The sequence below is a fragment of the Pristis pectinata genome, chromosome X, assembly GCF_009764475.1.
Source record: "Pristis pectinata isolate sPriPec2 chromosome X, sPriPec2.1.pri, whole genome shotgun sequence".
Lineage (NCBI taxonomy): Eukaryota > Metazoa > Chordata > Chondrichthyes > Rhinopristiformes > Pristidae > Pristis > Pristis pectinata.
The window spans coordinates 7,233,709-7,258,721 of NC_067450.1; the positions used below are offsets into that span (position 1 = coordinate 7,233,709).

A 25,013-nucleotide genomic window follows, 5' to 3' on the forward strand; every position below is an offset into this window, starting at 1 on the left:
CTACAATCATCTGGGACAAGAGGAGTACATTCAGCCCCTTGGGCCTTTTCTACCATTCAGTGAGATCACAGCTGATCTGTGGTCAACCTTTATTAACCTGCCTTTATCCCTCTATCTCTTTCTACCTTTGGCTTACAAAAATACATCAATTGCTGATTTAAAATTAACAACTGACCCAGCATCAGTTTGCAGAAGAGAATCTCTCCCAACCTCTGCGTGTAGATGTATTTCCCAACTTTACTCCTGACTCTAATTTTGGATTCTGTTGCCTTGTCCCAGATTCCCCAACGAGCAGAAAAAGCTTCTCTCCATCTTCGCCATCCATTCTCTTTCATATCTTGTGAACAGCAATCAAATCACCGCTAAGTTCCAAGGGCACAGCCCCAGTTTGGAGATCTTATATGGAAGGGGCGAGGGGAACTTTGGATTTTTCTCATCAGTCTTTGCCAAAGTCTCATTGCAGGTTAACCTTGTGGTGTTTAAGGCATAGTATGGATGCTCCAGGGAATGGTGACAAAGGTGAGGAAACAGTTGTGAGGTGGAAGAGGGTTTTGGTGTATGTTGCCCTCTCATTCAACATCCTGAAGGGGCAGCAATGATGGAAATGCCTCTTTCCCAAAGGGTTGGAACAGTTCGTGACAGAAGAAATGGGAGCCTTTGATAAAGTCAATGGGTGGCCCTGTGCCACATGATTGCTTTCTTGGCCAATCCCTATGCCCTCTGATTTCCTCAGTCTCCAAAAATGTATTCACCTCAACCTTGAATATACTCTGAGGTAGAGGATTCCAAACATTTGTATCACTCCAGGTCAAAAAATCTTGCCCTGTCTCACTCCTAAGTGGACCACCCCTTATCTTGAGCTGGTGGTCCTTCACTTCATTCTCAGTGGAACCAGCCTCTCAGCCTCTATCTTGTCTGTTTGTCTCAGAATCTTGGTATGTCTCAGCGAGATCACTTCTCATTTCTCTAAACCAGAGCGTAAAGGCCCATCTTACTCAACCTCCCTTCGTAGGACACCCCCTCATCCCAGGAATCAACCTAGTGAATCCTCACTGCACTGACTCCAAAGCGTTTATATCCTCCTTTTGGTGCAGAGATCAAACCTACACACTAGTCCAAGTGACAAGCTAACTTGAAGAAACTGGGAGGCTTGGGATGGCACCTGTTTAATGCATTACATGGAGGCAGGACACAAGATTGCACATTTGTGCTGCCAAGATTAGGTGTCCTCTATGATGGGGAAAGGCAAACAGTCATTGATGAGCTACATGTCAGATGGTGTGTGATGTGGGCCAGTGTGGTTAGTTGCTCTGCTCACTGTGCAGTTCCTATTCCTTGCCATTTGTCTGTTGACAAGTGGCTGGGCACATGGTTTGAATGAGGTCTCTATGAGGTCAAGCCAGCTGCAAGATACAACATCTGGTGGTGGAGGCTTGAACCCGAATCATCCCTCTGCACAGATGTGATTATCCCATACCTGGCTTGAGCAGATGTGCAGTGACCTTGTGCACCACTGATTAGCTTGGTCGTTGATGGGATCTGATAGAGTAGACCTATTGCTATGGCAGAGGTTCATCGGCCTTTGTAAGCCATAACCCCACCAGTTTTGCTGTTTCCCACTCCATCACACTGTATGTTTCCAGCTGCCTAAACTTGAGCAAAAACCCCTGTGGATACCTGTGAGTCCCTAAAAGTTGTTAACCTATGCTGGAACCTTTTGGATTTAGCTAAGAGGATTGCTTGAATGTTGGTGTGGATTTATCAGTAGCTAGATCCAGGGGATCTTAATAATATGTCAGGTAATGTGTTAATCAAAAAGGAAGATTCATTCCCTCCCTCTTCCATTTCTTCTCTCCTTGCCTTTTTCCCTCACTCTTCTTCCCTCCCTTTCATCTCTTACCTTTCTCATTCTGGCTCTTCCACACAGTTACCTGTGATGGCCTGTTTTTCATTTGTTTCTTATTCCTGAGCAATACAACCACTGGGCTTACTTTCAGCTGCAAGGACTGGTAATACCTAATAAGCGTGTGCTTGTGGGGGTTTTGCACCTTCTCTCTTTTGCTGGCCAGTGGATCTGGCAATTGCTCAAGAGCCGAGAGGCCTCCTAATTGAATGAGATGGGACATTAAGACATTGCAATTTATTTACAATATATAGCTCAGAAGCCCATTTTGGATGACACAAATATACTAGCATGAATGGCCAGCACTTCTTATGCAGCTCCTTGGATGTTGGTTGTCACATTTCCCTGACCGATCCAAGTCTGCTGAGCAAAGTTCTATAGTCTCCAGTCAAGCATTTCCATCACACATGCAGTGATTCATCCAGCATTTTCATCATGCAAGTAACAAAAATGCATGCTGTACTTTGCAATCAACTATTTTCAGCACCAAGCAAAATGAATGGATTTAGTTTGCCTATCAATTAGGATTGCAGTTGGCAGCACAGAACAGCCAGTGACGCCATGTCCGCCTGATCTTAATGTGCATGCATTGGACAGTGACTATGGAAAAGAGGAGCCAAATGATGGTACTAATGTGGGAATGAGAAAGGCATAGGTGAATTTGATTTTGCCCCAACAAAGCTCATAGCGTATTGCCCCATCTCATTTTATGTTGCAGCTGCCATCTTTGCAAGGGGCTTGCTCAACATCCCAAAGGTCAGTGTGTTACTGCTCATTCCCTGTTTCAATGGAAACAAAAAAGGATTCTCAACTATTTTTCAAAAACAAAAGCTTAGCTTGATTTGAAATTCCCGTATTGTCCCCAGTTCCGTGCAGGTAAGGCAGACCCGATCCAGTGTTCTAGTAATGTAATTGGTGATCAGGGACCTTCACAATGCTGCATTCCAGCAATTGGCACTGGTCCCAAATTGGCAATGAAAGCACAAAGAGCTGCCCAGATCTTTCCAGAATGCCTCATTTCTGTTTGGGCCCTATGTTAAGAAAATAATTAAAGTCTCAATTTACATTAACAATTATTTGCAAACTTTTACTAATTCTCTTCAAAAGGGAAATTAAACCTTCAGTTACAAACTCATCCCATTGTTATGCATTGTGTTCCCCTTTCTGTTCAATTACTGTAGCTGTGTTTGTGCTATCTTTTACTTTTTATTCTGTTGCTTATTAATTCTCTTATTTTTCATTAATAAGAATTACAGGTAACTCTTATGGCACTTAAAGCTCTTGTTTCTCTTCAGAGGACCAGTGACCAATGTTATGGTCTATCTCTCCTTTGCATTCAGCTTCAGAAACTGCTCACCATTGGAGGCTGGGTGCCATTGTATAGAAACAGTGTATAGGAGTACAAATAAAAGAGACTGGCCTTAACCTGACTTGCAAATCCCCAGCAAGCACTTTCTTATAGAGCTAAAATGCGAACAGCTCATTGAATCTTGAGTCGCTCGCGAAAAGGAACACGTCCGATAGAAGCTTACGTTTTCTGTAAAAACACCTTGAGCATTCCATAGTCGCTATGTAAACCACACCATCTGAGGTGCCATTTCCCACGTGTAAACCACAGTGATCTTGCAAAAAGTAAGGTTGTCCCAGAAACCAAGTCTCTGTTGAACCCAGGTACCCAGAATTCTTCACAGGTGTAAAAGCAACACATTGAAACCCCTCTGGCTAGTCTCCATCGCTAAATGTGGAATGCTCCGCTCTATGGCAAAACAAGTGAGGCACAACCGCAGTAATTAGAACCAAAAAAAAACAAGAAATGATTGCTGGTTTATTTGTTATCCAGCTTGCTGTGAAATGAAGCAGGGACTGTGATGTTGCCAAATTATTATGTCTGCAAGTATTGAATGAGTTATTTTTCATGTTTAACAACTCTCAGATGACTGCTCTACTTAGAATATTAAAATGCTCCCCAAATGACATCAGCCAGGCTGTAGTATTGAGCTACAATGTGCAGGAAAATCATAGGTTTGTTTCCCTGTCTTTTTGGAGTTAGCTGGAATACAGATGATCAACATCAGCCAGGATCTTTACTCCTGAATGTTGTGAGCGCTTCCTGCCCGAAGGCGTGAATGTCGGCATTGGATCAGAACAGGATTAAGTTTGCTTTGATAATCTCCCCTTCCCCATCACCAAACAGCCTGGCATCAACTGGGCTCATGAGCGAAGAGTATCCACTTGCAGGATGAACCAGAAGCTGGCCTGTGGAACGGTAATCCCAGGAACTATCAGTAGCTTCATGCAGGAAGGGAAAATGGTAGAAGAAAAGAAAAGTTGAGCAAGATAAGATTTTGACCATATTCAGACATCTGTAACCTGTTTTTAAGTGTGGACTGTTCTGTAGAACTGTAGTGATGGTAGACACATGCAATTTATTACTAAGGGGCAGCATTGGTCTTGAAACCCACAGTGTCCTACAGGTTGCTTTCAAAGCTTGTCATTCTGTATCTAACTCAACAAAACCCCAGAACCCTTGCAATGCTGTGTCCCATTCTGCTGACTCTATATCATTTTTTTCCAAACACATTATTAATTTAATGAGTAGAGCAGGAGACAGTGGAGTATATCTCAATATTAATAAATATTTATTGCAAGTTTTACAAGAGATCTGGGTAGTGCACAGTTTAAATATTGACCCTTGATCTTTGATGGTTTGTGTTACTCCAGCCTTGAAAATAAATTTGATATTTATTTACTTCCAGTTTATAGGAAAGGTATTCTTGCCCTTGAAAAGCAAAAAAGACAAGTGGATAAGATATTCCTAATCATTTCACCTGCGAGGGAAAGTTAAGGAAGCTCTTTGCAAAATCACAGACTTTGAGTTGACACAATCTAAAGACTAAATGAAGGGAAATGACAGCATTAATTAATGCAAGCTTGACACTATTGCAATGGGGTCAAAGTTCACTAGATAAAAGATCAGGGAGTGAGAGGTAAGAATGGAAGTTCATGATATAAATAAAGGAAAAACTCACCTGGAAAGGATTGGAAGAGTTAATTGGATGTGGTTCTGGAAGGAGATTTAAAAAATTTGTGGATCAACCTTCCTGGTACTCAACATGCATCCACAGTTTGGATCTCCAGAGTTTAATCAAGGGTTCACCCCCTCACCCCACCTCCGCCCACTAAAATTTCCCTCCAACAATTTGGTGCTTAAGTCGCCCTGGTTGATCAATAAATTAGCTTCCTATTTAAATGAGCCTATTTTCCATGCTGTGCATCTGAAGTGCATTTGTGAAGATTTCCTCTGTTTGCTATTTCAAGTGAAATTCTCAGTATCCTTGAATCTGGAATTAGAAGCTCTTTTGAAAAGATTGGTGGATATGATTAGAATAGTGACAGGGTTGTTAAACAACAGCCTTTTTGACTGTTTATTCTCTCGCTAACTTTAAACAGCCGTGGTCCATTTGCTCGTGCTTATCTACAGCACAACCCTTTTCCAGTTCACTCTTAGAACAGGGAGGTTGTAAAAATGCTCAGCACACCATAAATCCCCCTCTTATAGCAAGCAGTCCACCCTTGCCAATACACCTGTGTCGCTGCTATTTGAACAGGGTTCTTGGTGGAGAAGGACAGTCTATTTTGTACATGTGAGACGCCATGCAACATGACTCGATATGGTAAGGAGCTGTCCATGGTAAAAATCCCCAGCAAGGCTTCGGCCAAATACCTGGCCAAAAAGTACAACAAATCGGAAGATTACATAGGGTGAGTACCTCTACTGCTTTTGTGTTTGTATCACGATATAGCCATGATTAAAGGGGCAGCATCTTTGTCACTGGGAAGCATAAAGGGCATCAAACGTTATGCAGTGATGTTTTCGAAGTGCACTGTTGAGTTTTGGTATAGGTAATGTTGTGTCTCCCTGTTTGAACTTCTTTAACCTCACATCAGTCCTACCTAAGCCACCAAGAGTATTCCTGTTAATATATGTGGGACTACACCTGGGTTATATGTTGAAGCCCTCCTCAGTGATAAGGAGAGCCACTCTCTCCTTCATTGGCTTGATGGCGCATGGCTCCTTTTCCAGCTGCATCCATGTAAAACCTTCTCCTCCTGCTTCACATCATCATATAGGGCCATCCCAGAGCTTTGTAACTTGGCTTCTTCTATCCATCAGCCACATCCTAGCTTTCTGCAAAATCACCTGCAGGAATGTGTTCTAGTTCCATACATCACTTCGCTTTATCTCTTCACCACTTTATCCTGTCACTGTGCTTTCTGACAGCTTGCCTACCATGAAGTTATGGGGAGCCAGGACTACATCCAGCTAATCTTTGGCAAGATTGAAGCCACCCCCTCCCCAGCCCCCATCCCATCTCCATGCCTTCCATTCAGATACTCCCCTCTGCCTTATTTCCAACACCCTGCTTCACCGCTTGCACTGGGTGAACCCTGTATTCATAACCCCAGCATTCCACTTGATCCAAGCCAGTGCTTCTTTCCCCACTTCTCGTCGATCCCCCCAAAACGATCTGTTTCCAAATCCTCCATACTGCTTGCCTGTCACCCCCATCTCATCATTGACTACACCTTTGTGACTTCCTTCCTTCAGCTTTTCCAACAATCCTCCTGGTCTCCTGTCCCCCCCCCCCTCCAACCTTGACAAACTCCATTTCCTCCAGATTGCCCACACCTTATCTCGTGCTCACCAGCTTTACCTCTGTCAAATCTCTCTCTCAGCACAGGGATTCCAAAACTCTCATCCTCAGTTACCAAGCCCTCCACTGTTTTACATGGTCCCACCACATCCTCCATTTCTCACCCACTTTAACCTTGCATCTCAGTTCCTGCCCTCTGCCTTTCTGAATCTCGACTACTGTGTGGATCTCCCCAGCCCTTCCCATGTCACTCTAAGGGGGGAGTACCATTTAGACATCATAGCTTCGTAATTTGCAATTCTCTCTCTATATCCCAGCTGTCCTTTTCTGTTGATCTGCACAGAACCATGTGTTTAGTTCTCAAAATTGCTTCCAAGTCCAGTTACGATGTTTGATCCACCTTCTTAATGGAGCAACTGCAATAAAAGCCCTTTAAAACTGGGATCGTATTGAATGTTTGACAGACATGGTGCTGGGATTGGGTTGCAAAAGAATAAACAAAGACCATGCTTCTTTAAGTGCTGTATAATGTACATTTGATGAGGTCACAAACTAATGGCTGGATTTTAGTCCAAGACAGAGGACCTCTTTCTGTTTTCTTGATATAAATCTAGGCTCTAATGAGCAGATTGTACGTGCCAGGGTTTAACCGTGACTGATTGTCTCCAGTGTCATGAATGCCTGATATGCTCATGGCTTCTATTTCTCCTTTTAGATCCTTACTGGATAAAAATAATTTGAGTGGGTATATTGACTAATTTATACACCATATAACAGAAATGAACACATTTCATGGCAATGTAAACACTGCCTCCAGAGTCTCAGCCACACTGGACAGCCCAGTTAAATTGAAGAATGTGGCCAATTAAAGATTCCAATGCAACATACTCAGTGCAGATAGTGATGTACAATGCTCCTACTCATTTTTACACCACCAACTTGCATTTATATAACGCCTTGAATGTAGTATGTCCCACAAAGTTCCATATTATGAAATAAAGTTTGACACGGAGCCAGTTAAGAAAACATAATGGCAGGTGACCAAGAGCTTGGTCAATGAGATAAATGAGATATGCCTAAGAGGTAGAGAGGCAGAGAGATTTAGTGAGGAAATTCCAGAGTTTTCAGGCATGGTGAGCTGAAGACACAGCCACCAATGGTGGGGCAGTTAGATTCAGGGATGATCAAGAGGCCAGAATTAAGGAAGGCAGAGGTCTTGGAGGAATTTAGGGCTTGAGGAGGTTACAGAGATAGGAAGACATGGAGGGATTTAAAAACAAGGTGAGAATTTGATAGTTTACTAACTACATGGCAATTAACATAATGGATCAGTAGGCCAGAACTAGCTGCCTGCATTCACCACTAAGAAAATATGGTAAGTATGGATTTATTTTTTTGTGGATCCACGATTGTTTGCAGAAGCTGTCCTAGTGCAAAATGGATCAAAGCTGTTGGCCGGTGACAGCAAAGTGGAAACATGGGCTGGCCAGAACAAGCCAAGCCTATGAAACAACTAGAAGAACTGACAGCCAGCTAAGCTACAGCCTCAGGCTTAGCCAACTGTCAAACATGTCAAGGACTTTGAGTGCTCTGAATGAATCTGACATTCAGAAACATTGAAAAGTAATAAGAAAAATCTGAGAAGCAGGTAAAAAAATCTTTAAAGTTATTAAAAATGAGAAAGCACTGAAAACACTTCAAGGCATATTTAAACAACTAAAAACATTGATCCAAAGCAAAAGTTCAAAAACATTTAAATTTTCAGATACTTACCATTCTCCCTTGTAGCCTTTCTTCTCCATTCAAATGAATGGGCTCACTGTTCCTGCACCAAGCTTAATCTGGCACAGGTTCAGTGGGCCAAATCGCAGCCAGTTTGTGCTCTGCCACAATGTCGGAGTACACCTGGGAAATCACCAGCAGAACTCGACCAGCAGTTCAGGACTGCTGCATTTTAACATCCTAAAGAGGTGGCTGGAAAGAATAAATGGTGGTCTTGAAATGGTTCTGTCTTATATTATTCTATGATCCTTATCCTGTACAGCTGGCAAATAAATGGAGTTTATATGAATGTCTTTGTATGTTAATATCATTCAATTTCTGTACCTCTTCTACAGTTGAGTATAGTTCTAATCATGTGTGTCACAGGTCCTGCATGAGAATGTATGATAGTACCATTGGATGTGAATTTAGGAGGTATGATTAGTAAGTTTACAAATTATACAAAAGTTAGTGGTTATTGTGGATAGCGAGAAAGGTTGCTTAAGGCCACAACAGGATATAGATCAGGTGGAAAGTTGGCCGGAATGTTGGCAAATGGAAATTAATGCCAATAAGTGCAACGCAGTGTATTTTAGGAAGTCAAACAGGGGTAGGACACATACAGTAACTGGTAGGACACTAAGGAATGTTGATGAACAGAGGGACACAGGGGTCTGTGGCTTCCTGAAAGAGGCAACAGATATAGTTAGAGAGGTGAAGAAGGCACTTGGCATGCTTGCGTTCAAAGGTCAAGGCAGAGAATATAAAAGTTGCGACGTTATGTTTCAACTTTACAATCACCGGTTAGACTGCACTTGGTGTATTGTGTTTAGTTCTGGTCGCCACCCCATAGGAAGAATGTGGTTGTGCCGGAGAGAGTGCAGAGGAGATTCACCAGAATGTTGTCTGGATTGGAGGACTTTAGTTATGGGAGAGATTGGACAGGCTGGGCTTGTTTTCCCTGGGGTGAAGGAGGCTGAGGGGTGACCTGATAGAGATAAGGTGGATAGTCAGAATCTTTCTCCCCCATGGTAGAGGTAACAAAAACAAGACTAAGGTTTAAGTTGAGAGGAAGGAGTTTGAAAGGAAAGTTTCTTAACACAGAGAGTGGTTAATATCTAGAACTCACTGCAGAGGAGGTGGGGGAATCAGATACAATCACTACGTTTAGACAGGCACTTAAGTAGATGAGAAATAGAAGGATAGGGTCCTAACGTGGGCAAAAGGAATTAGTGTAGATGGGCAAAAAGGTCAGCATGGACGTGGTGGGCTGAAGGGCCTGTTTCTGTGCTGTACAACTCTGTAACTCTATGATTGTCTGTTTCCTTTTGACGTGCACTTTATACATGATACCCATTAGTGCATAGTTTCAATCACACTCCCTCTTATTCCACTCCCCACCCAACCTCACCATAACCTTTTGCTTATCGAAGATGAAGGAATATCCTTGGATGATGTGCTCACTCTGTAACAGCATTCCCTAGCAAAGAAACAAAAACTCTGGGGTAGAAATCCATCTTCTGTTGTGTATGCTAAATGCACAATGCTGCAACATGTGTGCACTGAGCTTTGCTTCTGAAATTCAGATCCATTGGGGCTACCTGCAAGCAAGAAAGTCAAGAGGAGGGGTGAGGGGGAAGTGGAGGTAGAGCCTAAGATCATCCTCAATGGCTGGGCTACAATCTAAAGTGAACTGGCCTGTTCAATGTGAATAGCTGTGAATCAGATACCCATTAGTTCCAATGAGCAAAGCTTCAGTGTGTGAACTCCTGTAACACATAGTGGATCCTGCGGATCTTCTCTTTATTTTGCACATCGAGCAGTATCAGCCTCTTTAACCTATGGTGAGGAATAGCATTTGTTCCTCGCTGCTGAGCATTTAGTGCACTGTTTTCTGGTGCTGTTGATTGCCCTACATGCTCATCAGTTGTGGAAGGGGAGATGGTGGGTTCTGTCTGCTTGGAGATTTGAGGGTGCAAGAGACTCAGTACTGACCCTGCCAGATGTCCAAGCTGATTCTCTTCTGTGCAAAGTACAGCTTTATGAAGCATATAGTTGGGGCAGTGCCTGGTGGGCCTCGCTCAGGCTGTGCAATGTTATTGAGAGGGAAGATCTGTAGCCAGAGACACATCAAAACAGTGGCACCATTAGTCAAGGCTGAGGGACAACTGTCCCGAGGATTTCTCCACCTTCCCAGCAGCTAGAGGTGAATCCTGAGGAACCAGAGACCCGTGTGATCCGAGTGAAAGCACATTCAGTCATTGAATTCATCATGGGCTGCAATCTGAGGAGCAAAGACAGCGCGTCACGCACCCTAACACACTCCACCCAGTGTGATGCTTTCATTTTGAGGCAGCTCACTGCAACCCAGTTGTTTGAAGGGACAATAGAATGTGCAACAGCTGTTGAGAGGACCCTGGTCTTTATCCAACTGTATCAAAAAACAGGGCTTTCGGTGAGCAAACTTATGGAGTGCTCAGAGAGTGCGCTGATCTTTTCGTGGGGCACAGTCCCCCTGCAGAAGTTGAATTTTCTGTCACCATATGCGGCAAGTTGCACAGTCTTGCCAACAGACACCCAGTGTTGGAGGAGGATGAAGGAGGAGCTGAGACAATGGTGGCACAAAGGACCAGGCTGGAGGACAGACCTAGCCAGCAGCTTGTTGTGGGAGGCCATCATCACTGCTGATTTCTCTGGTAGGCTTGCTGGCGTTCGAAAGCCCATTCCTGGCTCATTGGTAGCAGAATCTGTTTTTCCTTTTTCTCAAGACTTGTACTTTCTCTCCCTTTTGAAGCAATCTCATTTTCAGCAAAATAAAAGCACTATGTAGTTTTTAACAGACGGATGTGTTTTTATTGATCTTCACTAATTTTGGGGTGCTATCTCTCCATGGTGCCTATGAGCCTCACTTACCAGCACCTGAAAGTCATTTAACTTCTACATAGTGACAAAGGTGGTGATACTTCCTCTGATCCTCACATTCCTCTCGTTGAGGGACCAGAAATCAGCAACCCAATTTTCTAGGAGACTCTGACTGAAGTCCAATCTCATCGGTGCCAGGACATTCTTGTCGTTGAATTTTGTAGGCACCGCCCGGAATTCACATCTCTGCCCCATCCACATGTCTGAGCAAGACTCTTGCAGAATATAAAAATACTCCAGCACACGAGCTCCCAGCTGGGACCTGACCAGGTCACATCAGCTACTCCTCTGCTGGCAGTGAGTCGGGCAACATCCAGTGCTTTCTCCTGTTACCTGGATGAAACTTTACCAATTGGAGTGCTGGGAAAGATGGCAGTGCCCTGAATCTAGTTGTGGACTGCAGAGTCCTGCACTGCCTGGCCAACCTAAACTTACAAATACATTGGAACAACCTCTGCTCAAATGTTAGACTCTGCAATTCTTGTGCTCTATTCTTCACCATCTTTTCCAGAACACGAAGACAAGGTCCATTTGGACAGCTCTCGTAGAATGCTCCAGTGGTCTCTCCAAACACTGTAGCGGACAGAAAGCAAATGGTATACTCCCTTTTAATAGAAAGAGCTTCATCGTGATATCTTTAGTTGTATGCCTGTCTTCTGAGCAGGTCTTTTGATATTGAAATCTGCAACATTTTACACTGTTAGGTGTAAACCCACTCCATAGCCAAGGCTGCTGCAGTGTTTCCAGTTTCTCTGTGACTCAGTTGTCCTTTGGGTTTCAGAGGCGCCATTGAGACATCCATCTGGGCAATAAAGTACTCAACTAGGTCGCAGCTGGAGTACTGAATCCAATTCAGGGCACTACACTTCATGCAGGATCTCAAGGCCTTGGAGAGGGTACAGAGGTGATCTACTCCAATCAGGGATGAGGATAGTTGCATGGGAAGACCAGAGCAAAGAAGGTTAAGAGGAGATTTGAGAGCTGTTCAAAATTAGGTAGGGTTTTAAGAGTAAGTGAGGAGGAAGCCTTTATAGTGGCTTTAGTGTTGGTAATAAGGAGACACAGGCTTAAGGTGAAGAGCAAACAAAAACAGGTGATTTTTTTTCACACTGAGTTGGGATCTCCTTTCAAGGAGGGTGAAAGTGGCTTCCAGAGTAACTTTCAAAAGGAGAATTGGATATATATTTGAAGGAGGAAACTGTAGGGTTAGGGGTAAAGAGCAAGGGAGTGGGATTATTAGTAAGGCCATTCAAAAGAGGCAAGGTGAGCTGAGAGCTGTCTTCTCTGTTGTATTATTTTAGTACTCTTACACCAAATGGACCTACCAATGGGATAGGCAGATGCCCTTCACAAACAGTAAAAGGTGGATTTCTATATCTGTTTCTGAAAGATAAGTGTGTGCCCAACGGAAGCTTGAGACTGAACCTCAAAAGTTGATGCTCCCACTGCAGAGATGTCAGGTGTTTCAGCCTTCCTAGTTCCAAATGCCAGCTTGGCTCACCACCAGCTCAGTTCAGAAGTTATGGGTTCAAGCCTCACTCTAAGAATCATGCACATAATCACAGCTGGTGCTTTCCATAAGTGAACACAGCGCAGGCAAAGACACCATGTTTTTTTTTGGGTGAATCAGGAAAGTGAGGCCTCATTTGCTGGGTCCAGTGGATGTTCAGGACCTCAGAGCAGCTCAAAGAAAATAAGAGCATTTGCTGCCAAAAGCAATTAACCAGTCTTGGCTTTGCTAAATTTTCTATGTTACAACAGTGACACTACTTCAATTCTTCTTACATTGGCTACTGAATCTCTTCAGGTCATTAATGGCGCAATATAAATCCAAGACCTTTTCAGCAGTGTGAATGCCTGTGCTGGTGTGATGGGAAGTGAGTTTCCTCCTCAGTATTACTTCATTCCAAAGTCCAAATGCTTGCCTTTTTCCATCTCTCACCTCCACATTTCTCCACTCTCCTTGGTGCGTTGATTTCTGCTACAGTATGGGTTGCACTGAAGTCTTCTCAGCTTTCCTCTTGCTGTCTGCGATCTTGCTGCTCGCAAAATGCTTGCCAAGCTTGCCAATAAAGCAAAGCAGCTGCACTTCAAGGCAATTTGTTGGACGCATGGCACTTTGGAGACGGCGCAGAGACATCTGAAGAGGCTCTGGTTAGACTGGGTGGGTCCTGCTGTCTTGCCACTGTGCTTTGACTGATGGGATTGTGTTGCCCCATGCTGTAGTCGGGGGTCAATTCCGAAAATCTCCTGCTGCAGAAATGCAAATCTCTTTCCTCTTCCATGCAGTGATGAAAACCTGCATGTTACAGACTCCTGCACTGCCCCTGTGGACTCACAATAATACCTGCTGGGTTGCTGCAGTCACGCCTCACAGTGCAAGGTCATTACCCAACCCCGTATAAAGGGGGGTAACTGTTTGGCTGCAAGTTCCCAATAGGGAGACTTCCCCGTGAAGGCATGGGTCAGAAGTTAAGACTCTCTTTGCACCAGTGAATTGGTGTTCCATATTCTGTGAGAAAATATTAGACCCCATGAAATACCTAATTATGGATGTAACTTTTCAAAATTGCCTCCAGCCAAGGAAAATTCTCAAACAGTCCTGTCCCCCCACAAACTCCCAGCCCCCAACTCAAAATAGCTGTCATCATCTCCCTACCCTGACCTTTGGTTGCAATCAAGCACCCCATCTCTGAAGTCCTTGAACCTGGATCCACACCCATTTCTCAGGGCTCCATTTTTGATCCCTTCCAAACACTCCCTGCTACAGTACTGAAGTCATTGATGACATCCCGTCTAACTGTGAATATGGTCATCTCTTCCTCCTTGTACTTCTCAACTGGTCAGTAGCTATCCACACAGCTTGACCACACCATGCCCCTCCAACAGCTATCTAGCATTATCCCACTGGGGAGCACTGTTTTTTTTCCCATTCTCACCTCCCCAGTCATCTCCGGGGATCTCTTGCAGAATTTTCCTGCTCCTGCTCTGTTGTCTCTGGGTTTGCCCCTCTCTGGCTCCCATTTTCTCACCTGTACCTTGGCCTCGGTGATCCAAAAATTAGATCCAAATGTAGACTGACAACAACCCAGCTCTGTCTAACCACCACTTCTCTTGACCCCTCCACTTCCCCATACTGTCAATCTGCCTGCCCATCATAGTCCTGAGTGAGCAAATATTTCCTCCATCAGGAAGACTAAAGGTCATTAGTCCCCACCACAACTCTGTTACCTTGCCACTGACTCTACCCCTCCAACTTCTGACCATTGATTTCAATATCTTGTTTGCTCCTGAGCTCTGACCACTAATCATCTTCATCACTGAGGTCATTCACTTCTAACTCTGTGACGTTGCTTGTTTCTATCCCCATCTCATACTCTCTTTCACGCTTCTGTTAATCACCAAATGGGACTAGCTCAGGCAGGCAACTTGGTCAGCTTTGACAAGTTGGGCCAAAGGGCCTGTTTCCATGTTGTATAACTCTATGACTTGACCCAAACACTCCATCTCTTCTGGCTAGCCTCCCATTTTCCACCTCCCATAAACCTGAGGCTTCCTATAGCCCATCTACAACAAGTCTTATTCACCCTTTGCCCCTGTGCTCACTGACTTACATTGCTTCCTGTTACAGAAATGCCTCTGTGTTCAAATACTGATCCTTGGTTCATCTGTGGAGGTGACCACCTCTTGGGCAGCTGGAGTTCAATCCGGAGAAGTGTGAGGTGGTACACTTTGGAAGGACAAACTCCAAGGCGGAGTACAAGGTTAATGGCAGAATTCTGGGTAGTGTGGAGGAGCAGAGGGATCTAGGGGTTCATATCCACAGATCCCTGAAAGTAGCCTCACAGGTGGATAGGGTAGTTAAGAAAGCTTATGGGATGTTAGCTTTCATAAGTCGTGGGATTGAGTTTAAGAGCTGCGAGGTAACGATGCAGCTCTACAAAACTCTGGTTAGACCACACTTGGAGTACTGTGTCCAGTTCTGGTCGCCTTATTATAGGAAGGATGTGGAAGCATTGGAAAGGGTGCAGAGGAGATCTACCAGGATGCTGCCTGGTTTAGAGAGTATGCGTTATGAGGAGAGACTAAGGGAGCGAGGGCTTTACTCTTTGGAGAGAAGGAGGATGAGAGGAGACATGATAGAGGTGTACAAAATATTAAGACAGCCAGCGCCTCTTTCCCAGGGCACCAATGCTCAATACAAGAGGGCATGGCTTTAAAGTAATGGGTGGGAAGTTCAAGGGAGATATCAGAGGGAGGTTTTCTACCCAGAGAGTGGTTGGGGCATGGAATGCACTGCCTGAGGTAGTGGTGGAGGCAGGTACGTTGGTCAAGTTCAAGAGATTGTTAGATAAGCATATGGAGGAATTTAAAATAGGGGGATATGTGGGAGGAAGGGATTAGATAGTCTTAGGCGTGGTTTAAAGGACGGCACAACATGGTGGGCCAAAGGGCCTGTATTGTGCTGTACTGTTCTATGGTATTCTGTGGTCTCCATGGACTCCCTCTTCCCTACTCACATAACCTCCCGCAGCCCTTCACAACTCTTGAGTTGAAATAGTGCTGTGGGATATTGCTGAGGAAAAGATTATTTAGTGAAGAGGTTTTTATGCAGAGTCAAGCATCCTAATTTGAGCAGTAACTTTTAAGTGCAGATTCAGAAAGCAAATTTAGAACATCGGGACCCAGTAAAGGAGACTGCAGCTGCCAGGAAATTCAGTTACATGATGGGTTTTAGGACTGTTTCTGTTCAAGGTATTCTTTGATAAGCTGAGAGAACAATTGATCACTCAGTGATGAAGAGCAAGACAGATTGTTAGGTTCAGTAGCTTCCGAGTCAGAAAGTGAAGAATGTAAGAGATGGAACTCTCTCATACTATTCAGTAAGATCATAGCTGATTTGCCACAGCCCCATTAACCCCAGATCCCCTGGTTCCCTTAATATCCAAAAACATATCAGTCTCTTTCCTGAATATACTAAGTGACCAAGCCACCACCTCTTGGATAGAGAATTCCAAAGCTTCACCACCTTGGTGAAGAAATTTCTCCTCATCACAGTCCTGTATGTCCAGCCTCTTATTTTGAGATTGTGACCCATGATTCCAAACACCCCACCCAGGGGAAATGTTTGCTCCGCATCTCCCATCAACCCCAGTTCGAATTTTGTATGTTTCAATGCGATCACCTCACCTTCTTCTAAACTCAAGATAGTGCAGGCTCATGAATTGTGGCTTCTGGAGACTTAAGCATAAGATGTTGGCTGGCACTGCAGTGCAGCGCTGAGGGTGTGCTGAGTTTGTTGAAAGATGCTATATAAACACAAAATTTCCTGGTTCATTTTCAAAAGGTATTCAGACAAGTAGTAAGTAATTTCTATTTTGTCAGTAACTGTGGCAGAAGCAGACATTTTGCCTATAGCTCCCTATTAGTTAAGAAAAAAGCTTGTGTAAAGAAAGGCATGTTGAATCAAACAACAGACATTTCCTTCCCAGAGAAATTCAATGAAATATTGGCACATTTATTTTAATTAACTCCCTAGATTGAAAGGTTATCCCTAATTCAAAGAAAATCTATTCTGCATGACAGAATCAATTTCGTAGCAAAATATGAGTTGTTTAGCCTGTGTAAGTTAAGTGATATGGATTCCCGTTTCTGCCTAAGCTAATCATAAATGCAGAAGTATAAGATGCTCTTCATAATCTCTGCCAAGGTGTTACCCAAGATTGAGGCAGTCAGAGAGCAGGAATTAGCTTTTGTCAGGCTTCCTGCCCCTGATCGCTATCCTGGAAGTATGTGTTTGGCAATCAGCTGAACTCAGGATTAGCCATGGAGACACAAGAGGCTGCAGATGCTGGAATCCTGAGCCACACACAATGTGCTGGAGGAACTCCGTGGGTCGGGCAGCATCTGTGGGAGGAAAGGAATTTCCTGATCAGTCCTGATGTAGGGTTTGAACCCGAAACATTGACAATTTCTTCCCCCCCTCCCCCAGATGCTGCTTGACCCGCTGAGTTCGTCCAGCAGATTGTTTGTTGCTCAGGATTAGCCATGGTGTTCACTGACACATGAATTAGAAAGGGAAAATAATCTGGGCCAGTGCTCCTGTTTCTGATCACCACCCTCCAAGTTCTGCTACAAAGTGCATAGTAAGAACAATTACATGCCAAAATGTGATGTCCTTTACAGCCAAACAGACTACTGCCATACACTAATCAAGCTCACCCAGATATATACCAAGTAAAAAGTGGCTGGAACCACCTGTTATTCCTTCAATGGAGGAAAAAAAACAAGAAACTGTAATCTATAAACTGTAAATTCAAATTGTTACAAGAACATTCATATATTATGTTATTAAATAGACTAACTGCTGCTTCACACTCATTAAAGGTGGATTATCACTGAATAAAGTTTCAAGAATTATATTATAATGTCTGCTTGTTAAACTTCATCACACATCACACATTGCTAACGATCACAATGCTCTGTGCTACTCACTTTTGTTTTTAAAACAATAAAATTAATCCTAAATGGAATTAAACTGTTTGGAAGTCCCTGTCACTTAAGTTTTCAAGGTTTATAAAAGCTGGCAGCAACATCATAATAACTCCACAGTGTATTAAGAAATGTCAGCAATTATACAGGCAGCAAACAGAAAAACAATCTGCCTTTGGCCCCTAACCCACCCACAACATCTCCCTATAAACTTGATGATAATTCTGTGGATGTAATTCATTCCTGGGAGCAATTTCACAATTTTACTCTGAGTTCAAAATTCAGCCGATAATTAGAAGCAACTGAAATAATTCTCAGAGCTAGTCACACGACATAATGAGGTAAAACTCTTCCGTCAGTCCCAGCTATTCATTCATCCATTTTGCTAGTCCTCCGGATGGGCAATGGAGACTACTGCTTGGAATCACTCCCTCATATCCTTTGTTCTAGGAATACAGGATTGTGTATTTACAGAACCTTTGACCAACTCTACATTACTATTTCTACCAATTTATGTCAGTGAAGGATTAAGTCTTTTGAGGAATTAACAAAGGTGCAGTTATGGGACTATCTCTGGATATTATTTTTGTGGATGTCTGCAAGGCATTTGTTAAGATTATTAAAATGTTAACAAAAATTAGGCTGCAGAAAATTAGTGGTAACCTACTGACATGGAGAAGGATTTGGTTAGCTAGTTAGAAACAGAAAGGATAATGGTTGTGTGCTGCAAATGGCAGGATATGACTGGTCGTGTTTCTCACAACCTGTACAGAAGGCAGGCTCAATATATTTCACTATCTTATCAATGGATCACATAAAGTAACGGAAAGGAGTCTGCTGAAAGGTGGCACAGTAGTGGTGTGGAGTGGATAGATGGTTGCAAAGGGATATTGATAGATCTAGTGAGTGTGGCAGATTGAGTTCGATGTGGGGAAGTGTGAGGTCATCCACTTTAGACCCAAAGAACATAAATCAAAGTACTTTCCAAAGAGCGAAAAGCAAGGAAATGTAGGAGCTGAGAAGATCATGTGCACCCAGACAGAAATGACTAAAAGCTAGTGGACAGGTACAAAAGAAATATCTGGCCTGGCAATCCATTGCAATACTGAAAGAGCCCTGCACTATTGGAGATGCTATAGTTTAAAACTGGGAATCCTGCTCTCTCAGAAGGATGTAAAAGGTCCCATGGCACTATCTTGAGGGTAGCTCCCCCCATGTCTCAGCCAATATTCGTCCCTTATTCAGCATTACTAATCAAATGTGGCATTCTGTTGGTGGGAGTCGCTGTACACAATTTGACTGCCACATTCCTTACATTACAACATGGGCTCCACTCCAAAAGCTCTTTGGGATGCTCTGAAAGGGACATGGCAGGTGATATATAAATGCAAGTCCTTTTTCTTTCAAAGAAGCTAATTGAATGTTGTTTTTTATCCCAAGGGGACTGGAATAAAAAGGGGTGAAGTTACATCACAGATGTTAGACACTATCCAGAGTATTGTTCCACTCTGGAACCTCGGCCTAGGAAGCTTTGACCATGGAGCATGTGCATTGCAGATTCACCAGAATGATACTGGAGTTTAATGGGTTAAGTTGTGAGGCCAGATTGCATTGAACATGCTTCTATTTCCATGAGTGTAGAAAGCTAAAGGGTGATCTAATTGCCTACGGCATTAAAGAATTTGAAGGATGAACAAAAAGAAGAATTATTTCTTCTGCTGGGAGAGTCACCCTGGGTGGTGACTTCTTCACACAGTGGAAATCTGGAACTCCCTCTCAGGAAGAAATTTAGGGTGGGTTCAAATGAATATTTCAGTCTCGAGATAATCAGATTTTTGCTAGCGTGTGAAACAGATCAGTGTTGATCTAATTGAATGTCAGAACAGGGAATAAATGGCATTCTGTTTACTATATTCAGAGATCTAATAGGTCCTTTAATACTGCTGGATGTTGCATTGGAATACAATGGGAGGTAAAAGGCTCAAAGCCAATACCAGCTTTTTTAATAGAATCCAAGACTGTTATAGGAAACAAAAAAACTAAAAATTACATCAGTGTGACAGTGTTCTTTGTAGCAGAGAAAATGGACTGCAGTTGAAATGATATTCAGGATTTATAATTGCTTTTCAGAATTACCAGCCCTGGTTTCCCCAGCATATGCCTTGATTTTATTTGAAATGCATGTAATTGTTTGCACAATCTTTGACCTGTGGTGAAAGACTAATGTAACCTGACCTCCAAATCCACATAAGCCAACATCATTAGGAGTTTGGTAAGAACACATATTTCAAAAGATCACACAACCTTATTAGGTTGACCTTGACCCAGGGAAGCAAAAATAGTCTGGGGCACCATTGATGTTCAAAATTCTATTTTAGCTCGCAGGATGCAATTAAGTGGCTGAGTGGAGGTTGATTTCTCTGTTCCGAACAGAACTACCTTTATTATCAGGTGCGTGCAAAATTGATGTGATGCAATTTTCCTTCTTTTCAAGGGAGAACATTCTTGTGCTGGATATATTCTTTGAAGCCCTAAACTACGAAACCATTGAACAGAAGAAAGCTTATGAAGTGGCTGGCTTGCTGGGTGAGTGCAACCTGGCTGGGGTTATTGCCGCACACACAAAAAAAATCCAGTAATTTCCTTGCAGCCTGTGGTTTGGTTCCCTGCAGTCACTAGTGCTTGGTGAGAGGTTGTCTATGGATTGGTTCCCCCTGTTCATTCAGTCACCTGGTTTCATACTCCATGGCAGATGTAACACATACGTGGAGAATTATGAAAAATAATCACAAAGTCTTGCTTCTACATGGTGTTGCTTCAACAGGAGTTTGTACGGGGAGGGAGGAATTTGCCTTTGGTCGCCAGTGCTTAATAGTGCAGGAGGATTGTCCATTACTTCTACCCAGGTCTTGGTGTTGAAGTCAGTGCAATTGAATGTATTGAGATGACTGCAACCAGCGGCCAAAACTTTCACATGCGTATAGACCTGGCAACCAATGACACATCGATAGTGGGGAGACACATCTGGTAGAGGGGAGTCTATATGGACAGATATCCCTGATAGTACACGTCTGGTTTCTTGATGGTGGGCACATCTGATTAGCAGGAATCTCATTGGTGGGGGCAGATGCATCTTGTAAACGCATGTCCCTCATCTGACAGAGGGTCTCGATGGTGGACACACATATCTGGTTGCTTTATGATGGATAAATGCAACAAGGCAGGTAAAGAGATGGGCAGCAGTTTTGTATGGGGACCAAGAGATCAGTAGAACAGCTGACTCTGGTGTTCACAAGGGTTTCAGCAGCAGATGAGCCAAGGCAAGGACGGAGGTGGATGAAGCAGTGGAGACCACTGCGGGCAGCCTTTGTGGAGCTGTGGGCTGGAAATTCATCTTGAAATTGAACAAGATGCTGAGATTGCAGGCAGTATGGTCAGGGAGAGAAATGGAATGGGGGCTCTGGCTTCTCATAGACCATCTCCTAGATGGTCTGTTTGCAAGATTGCTGCCGCTTCCAGAAACGTGATTGGTGAATGCAGTTTGACTGTTAAATAGCTCCTCAGTTCAAGGATAATGGGGAATGGAGAATAAAGATTTCCAGTGACAGCCACATGCCAATGGATGAGTAATTAAATGAAAAGTGTGTCTTTATTAGACATAATGCTATTCTTACTCCCCAAAGCCTTTCCACCATCGACAAGGCACAAGTCAGGAGTATGATAGAGTACTCTCCACCTGCCTGGATGAGAACAGCTCTCAAGAAGCGCAGCAGCATCCAGGACAAGGCAGCCACTTGATAACGACACTCAATCCACCACCAGAAATATCCACTCCTTCTACCACTGGTGCACAGTGGCTGCAGTGTGCACCGTCTACAATATACACTGCAGTTACTCACCCAGGCTACTCTGTCAGCACCTCCCAAACCTGTGACCACTACCATCAAGAAGGATAAAGACAGCGGGTATATGGGAACACCACTACCTGCAGCTTCCCCTCCATTATCACACACCATGATGACTAGGAAATACATTGTTGTTCCTTCATCATTGCTAGAACTCCCTCCCCAACAGCAGTTCAAGCGGACACCCCCATTCCAGAAAAAAATAAGTAATAAAACTAAATTCTCACTACCTTTTCCGAAATGACAGGAGTGGATATTCCTGTGTGTGATTCCTTTGAGCATGGGGAAGTTGTTTCACAACAGCCACTGCACAGACTCACAGGAGCGAGGTCTTGGTCTAACAGCCAGGAGGACTGGGATGGCTGGAAACCAGGCTTTGCCACACAGAACACACACACTCTGCATTCAAGCGCACATACTCGATTTTCACACATATAGAACATAATATGATTTTGCCCATGGGCTGATACTCCCGTCTCCAACCCTCCCACATGCCCCATTCTGGGCCCCTTCCCACCTCAGTCCTACCTCCTCTCCAGCCCATCCCTCCCTTGATTCCTCCTCCTCTTCCTCAGACCCTCCCCCACTCTCCCTCCCCTACCCCAACCTGCCACTTTTTCTCTCCTTTCCCCTCCACCATCCTCCCTCCCCCATCACCCTTCCGCACTCTCCCTCCCTCCCACAACTCCCTCAAACTCATTCTCCTTTCCCCACTCACTCCTTGGCCCACTCGCCCTCTACCCCACCCTCTGCCAACTTTCTCCACACTCCACCGGCCGCACTTCCTTGCCAGGAATGCCTTTCACCCCAACAGGCGCTGTCCACCACCCACTCTCTCCAGTGTCGCTCCACCTCATCTACAACCCCACCCTTTCCCCAGGGCACCTTGCTCCAACGACGCCCCCAGGACTGCTGACTGCAGGCTCCAAGGCCACTTCAGCTGAGCCCCATAGGTCTCCTCATTGCAGGGCATCGCTACGTACCCTCCAACATGGCAATAATGGCCTGTATGGCAACTCCCAATCAATAGAAGCCACAGAGTGCCCACAGTGCCTGGATTGCCTCGAAGTCCACCAAAATTAGCACCTGTGAAGAGACTCTTGGCTTCTCTACCAGGACAGGCCAGAAGTGATTTTTGATGAGATTGATCCAGGAGCTAATTAGTCATAAATGTAAGGTGTTAGAACATCGAACAGCACAGGAACAGGCCCTTCGGCCCACCATGTCTGTGCCAAACACAATGCCAAATTAAACTAAGTCTCTTCCGCCTGTACATGATCCATATCCTGCCATTCCCTGCGTATTCATGTGTGTATCTAACAGCCTCTTAAACTCCTCTATCATATCTGCCTCCACCCCCACCCCTGGCAGCACATTCCAGGCACCCACTGCTCTGTGCGTAAAAAAAACTTGCCCTGCACATCTCTTTTAAACTTTCCCCCTCTTACCTTAAATGCATGCCCTCTGGTATTTGATATTTCCACCCTGGGAAAAAGACTCTGACCGTCTACCTGATCCACGCCTCTCATAATCTTGTAAACCTCTATCAGGTCTCCCCTCAGCCTCCGCTGCTCCAGAGAAAACAACCCAAGTTTGTCCAACCTCTCCTTATAGCTCATGCCCTCTAATCCAGGCAACATCCTGGTAAACCTCTTCTACACTCTCTCTCAAAGCCTCCACATCCTTCCTGTAATGGGGCGACCAGAATTGCGCACAGTACTTGAATAGGGAACTCCACCACCCCTCAAGGAAATCTAATAGCCCTGTAGGCACCCAAAGGCTAAGTTTCAACAGGAAATCCTTGACCTAAAGAACACATGGTGGACAAGAAGAGCGCAGGAAGTTAGCAACTCGCTGATAACCACAACATGCGTAGATAGATCCTGAGAGCCAAGAATGGAGGAAAGCTTTGCCAAGGAAAATGAGGCAGTCAGTGCCCAGTGGAAGGAACACACAAAAGATCGAAATCAAGACTCGGTCTTTGATGTGGGTGTCCTTAACTGCATCCCACAGTCGACTATCTGCTACAGTCTGGGAAGAGATTGAATAGGCTGTGTGACTGCTGAGAAACAGCAAGGCCTCTTGAACAGATGAAGTCACTTCTGAGGTACTGTAACATAGTGGAGAGGTACTCCTGGGGCAAATTCATGATGTCATCTCCCTCACATGGGAAGAGGAGAGCATGCCAGGACGTCTCAGAGATGCAGTAATCTCAACCATCTTCAAGAAAAGAGACATTTAATTGCAGGAATTACAGGCCCACACTGAGCAAGTCATCACAAGGGTCCTCCTCAAACACCTCCCCCCAGTGGCGGAAGAACCCCTCCCACAGGGCAGATCCTGTCCATCAAGAGATAAAACAGACCTGATCTCAACTGAGGTCAAGTAGTAAAGAGGAGTGTACAACACAAGGCTGGAGTGAAAACATGTCGCTTTCAACCCAAACAGACTGCTTAAGAAGAAGAAGACAAAGTGATTGGTTGAAAGGCTTCGATGATAAGTCATCGACCTGAAACTTTAATTCTGTTCCTCTCTCTACAGACACTGCCTGACCTGCAGAGTGTTACCAGCATTCTGTATTTTTATTTCAAATTTCTAGCAGCTGCAACTTATTGTTTATTGAAGACAAAATTACAGTTCAATTGAAGTAACTGCAAACTAAATCACCTAAGCTTTCACATTCCCTCATGACCTTGCCTACACCCAGGATTCCGGTAATCAGAATTTTGATGCGCATTCTTAGTTTTGGACCGATTGCCTTTTGTTTTGTGTGCAACAAACCTTTCATTTCAACGTGATAGTTAACAAGAGCTGTCATTACATGATAGACTGGGATAGTTAGAATGTACCGCAATGAAATCAGGATGGAGCTCAAGCAATTACTCCAGTGAACATCTTCACATTCAGTGTTGTAGTATGGAGAGTGAGAATGGATAATGTTCATAATTCAAACACTGTCCTTTTACCTCTGGGATTGTGGTTAGTATCCAGGCTAGACTGATAGAAAACAGTCTACTGTAATAACCATAAAAGCACAAAGTGAAATAAGTTTGTGTGGATTCAGCACAGTTTTAAACAAGCATAAGTCTACACTATAAAGCTAGTGATCTACAACAGCAGCCACATGCATTTATGTAGCACCTTTAATGGAGTTATCTATCCCAAGGACTTTACAAGAACATTATCAGGTAAAATTTGACATAAAGCAATTTACAGAGATATGAAGAGAGGTGAGCAGAAACGTGGTCAGAGGGGATTAAGTTTCAAGAAGCATTTAAAAATAGAGTCAAAGAAGTTTTCGGAGGGAATTCTAGAGGTCCTTGGCAGCTGAAGGCATGGCCTCCACTGGCAGATTGATGGCAATCGGGGTTGGGC

At 44.0% G+C, this 25,013-nt stretch overlaps 1 protein-coding gene across 3 annotated transcripts in view; it reads left to right on the top strand.

Moving 5' to 3' along the window:
- Positions 1-25,013, top strand: part of asic1b (acid-sensing (proton-gated) ion channel 1b) — a 641,514-nt gene that overhangs the window by 591,503 nt on the left and 24,998 nt on the right. For all 3 annotated transcript variants that reach the window (XM_052009516.1, XM_052009515.1, XM_052009518.1), the window contains exons 6-7: positions 5,512-5,665; positions 20,228-20,319. In XM_052009516.1, coding sequence (XP_051865476.1) covers positions 5,512-5,665; positions 20,228-20,319 — 246 coding nt within the window. The remainder of the gene's footprint in view (positions 1-5,511; positions 5,666-20,227; positions 20,320-25,013) is intronic.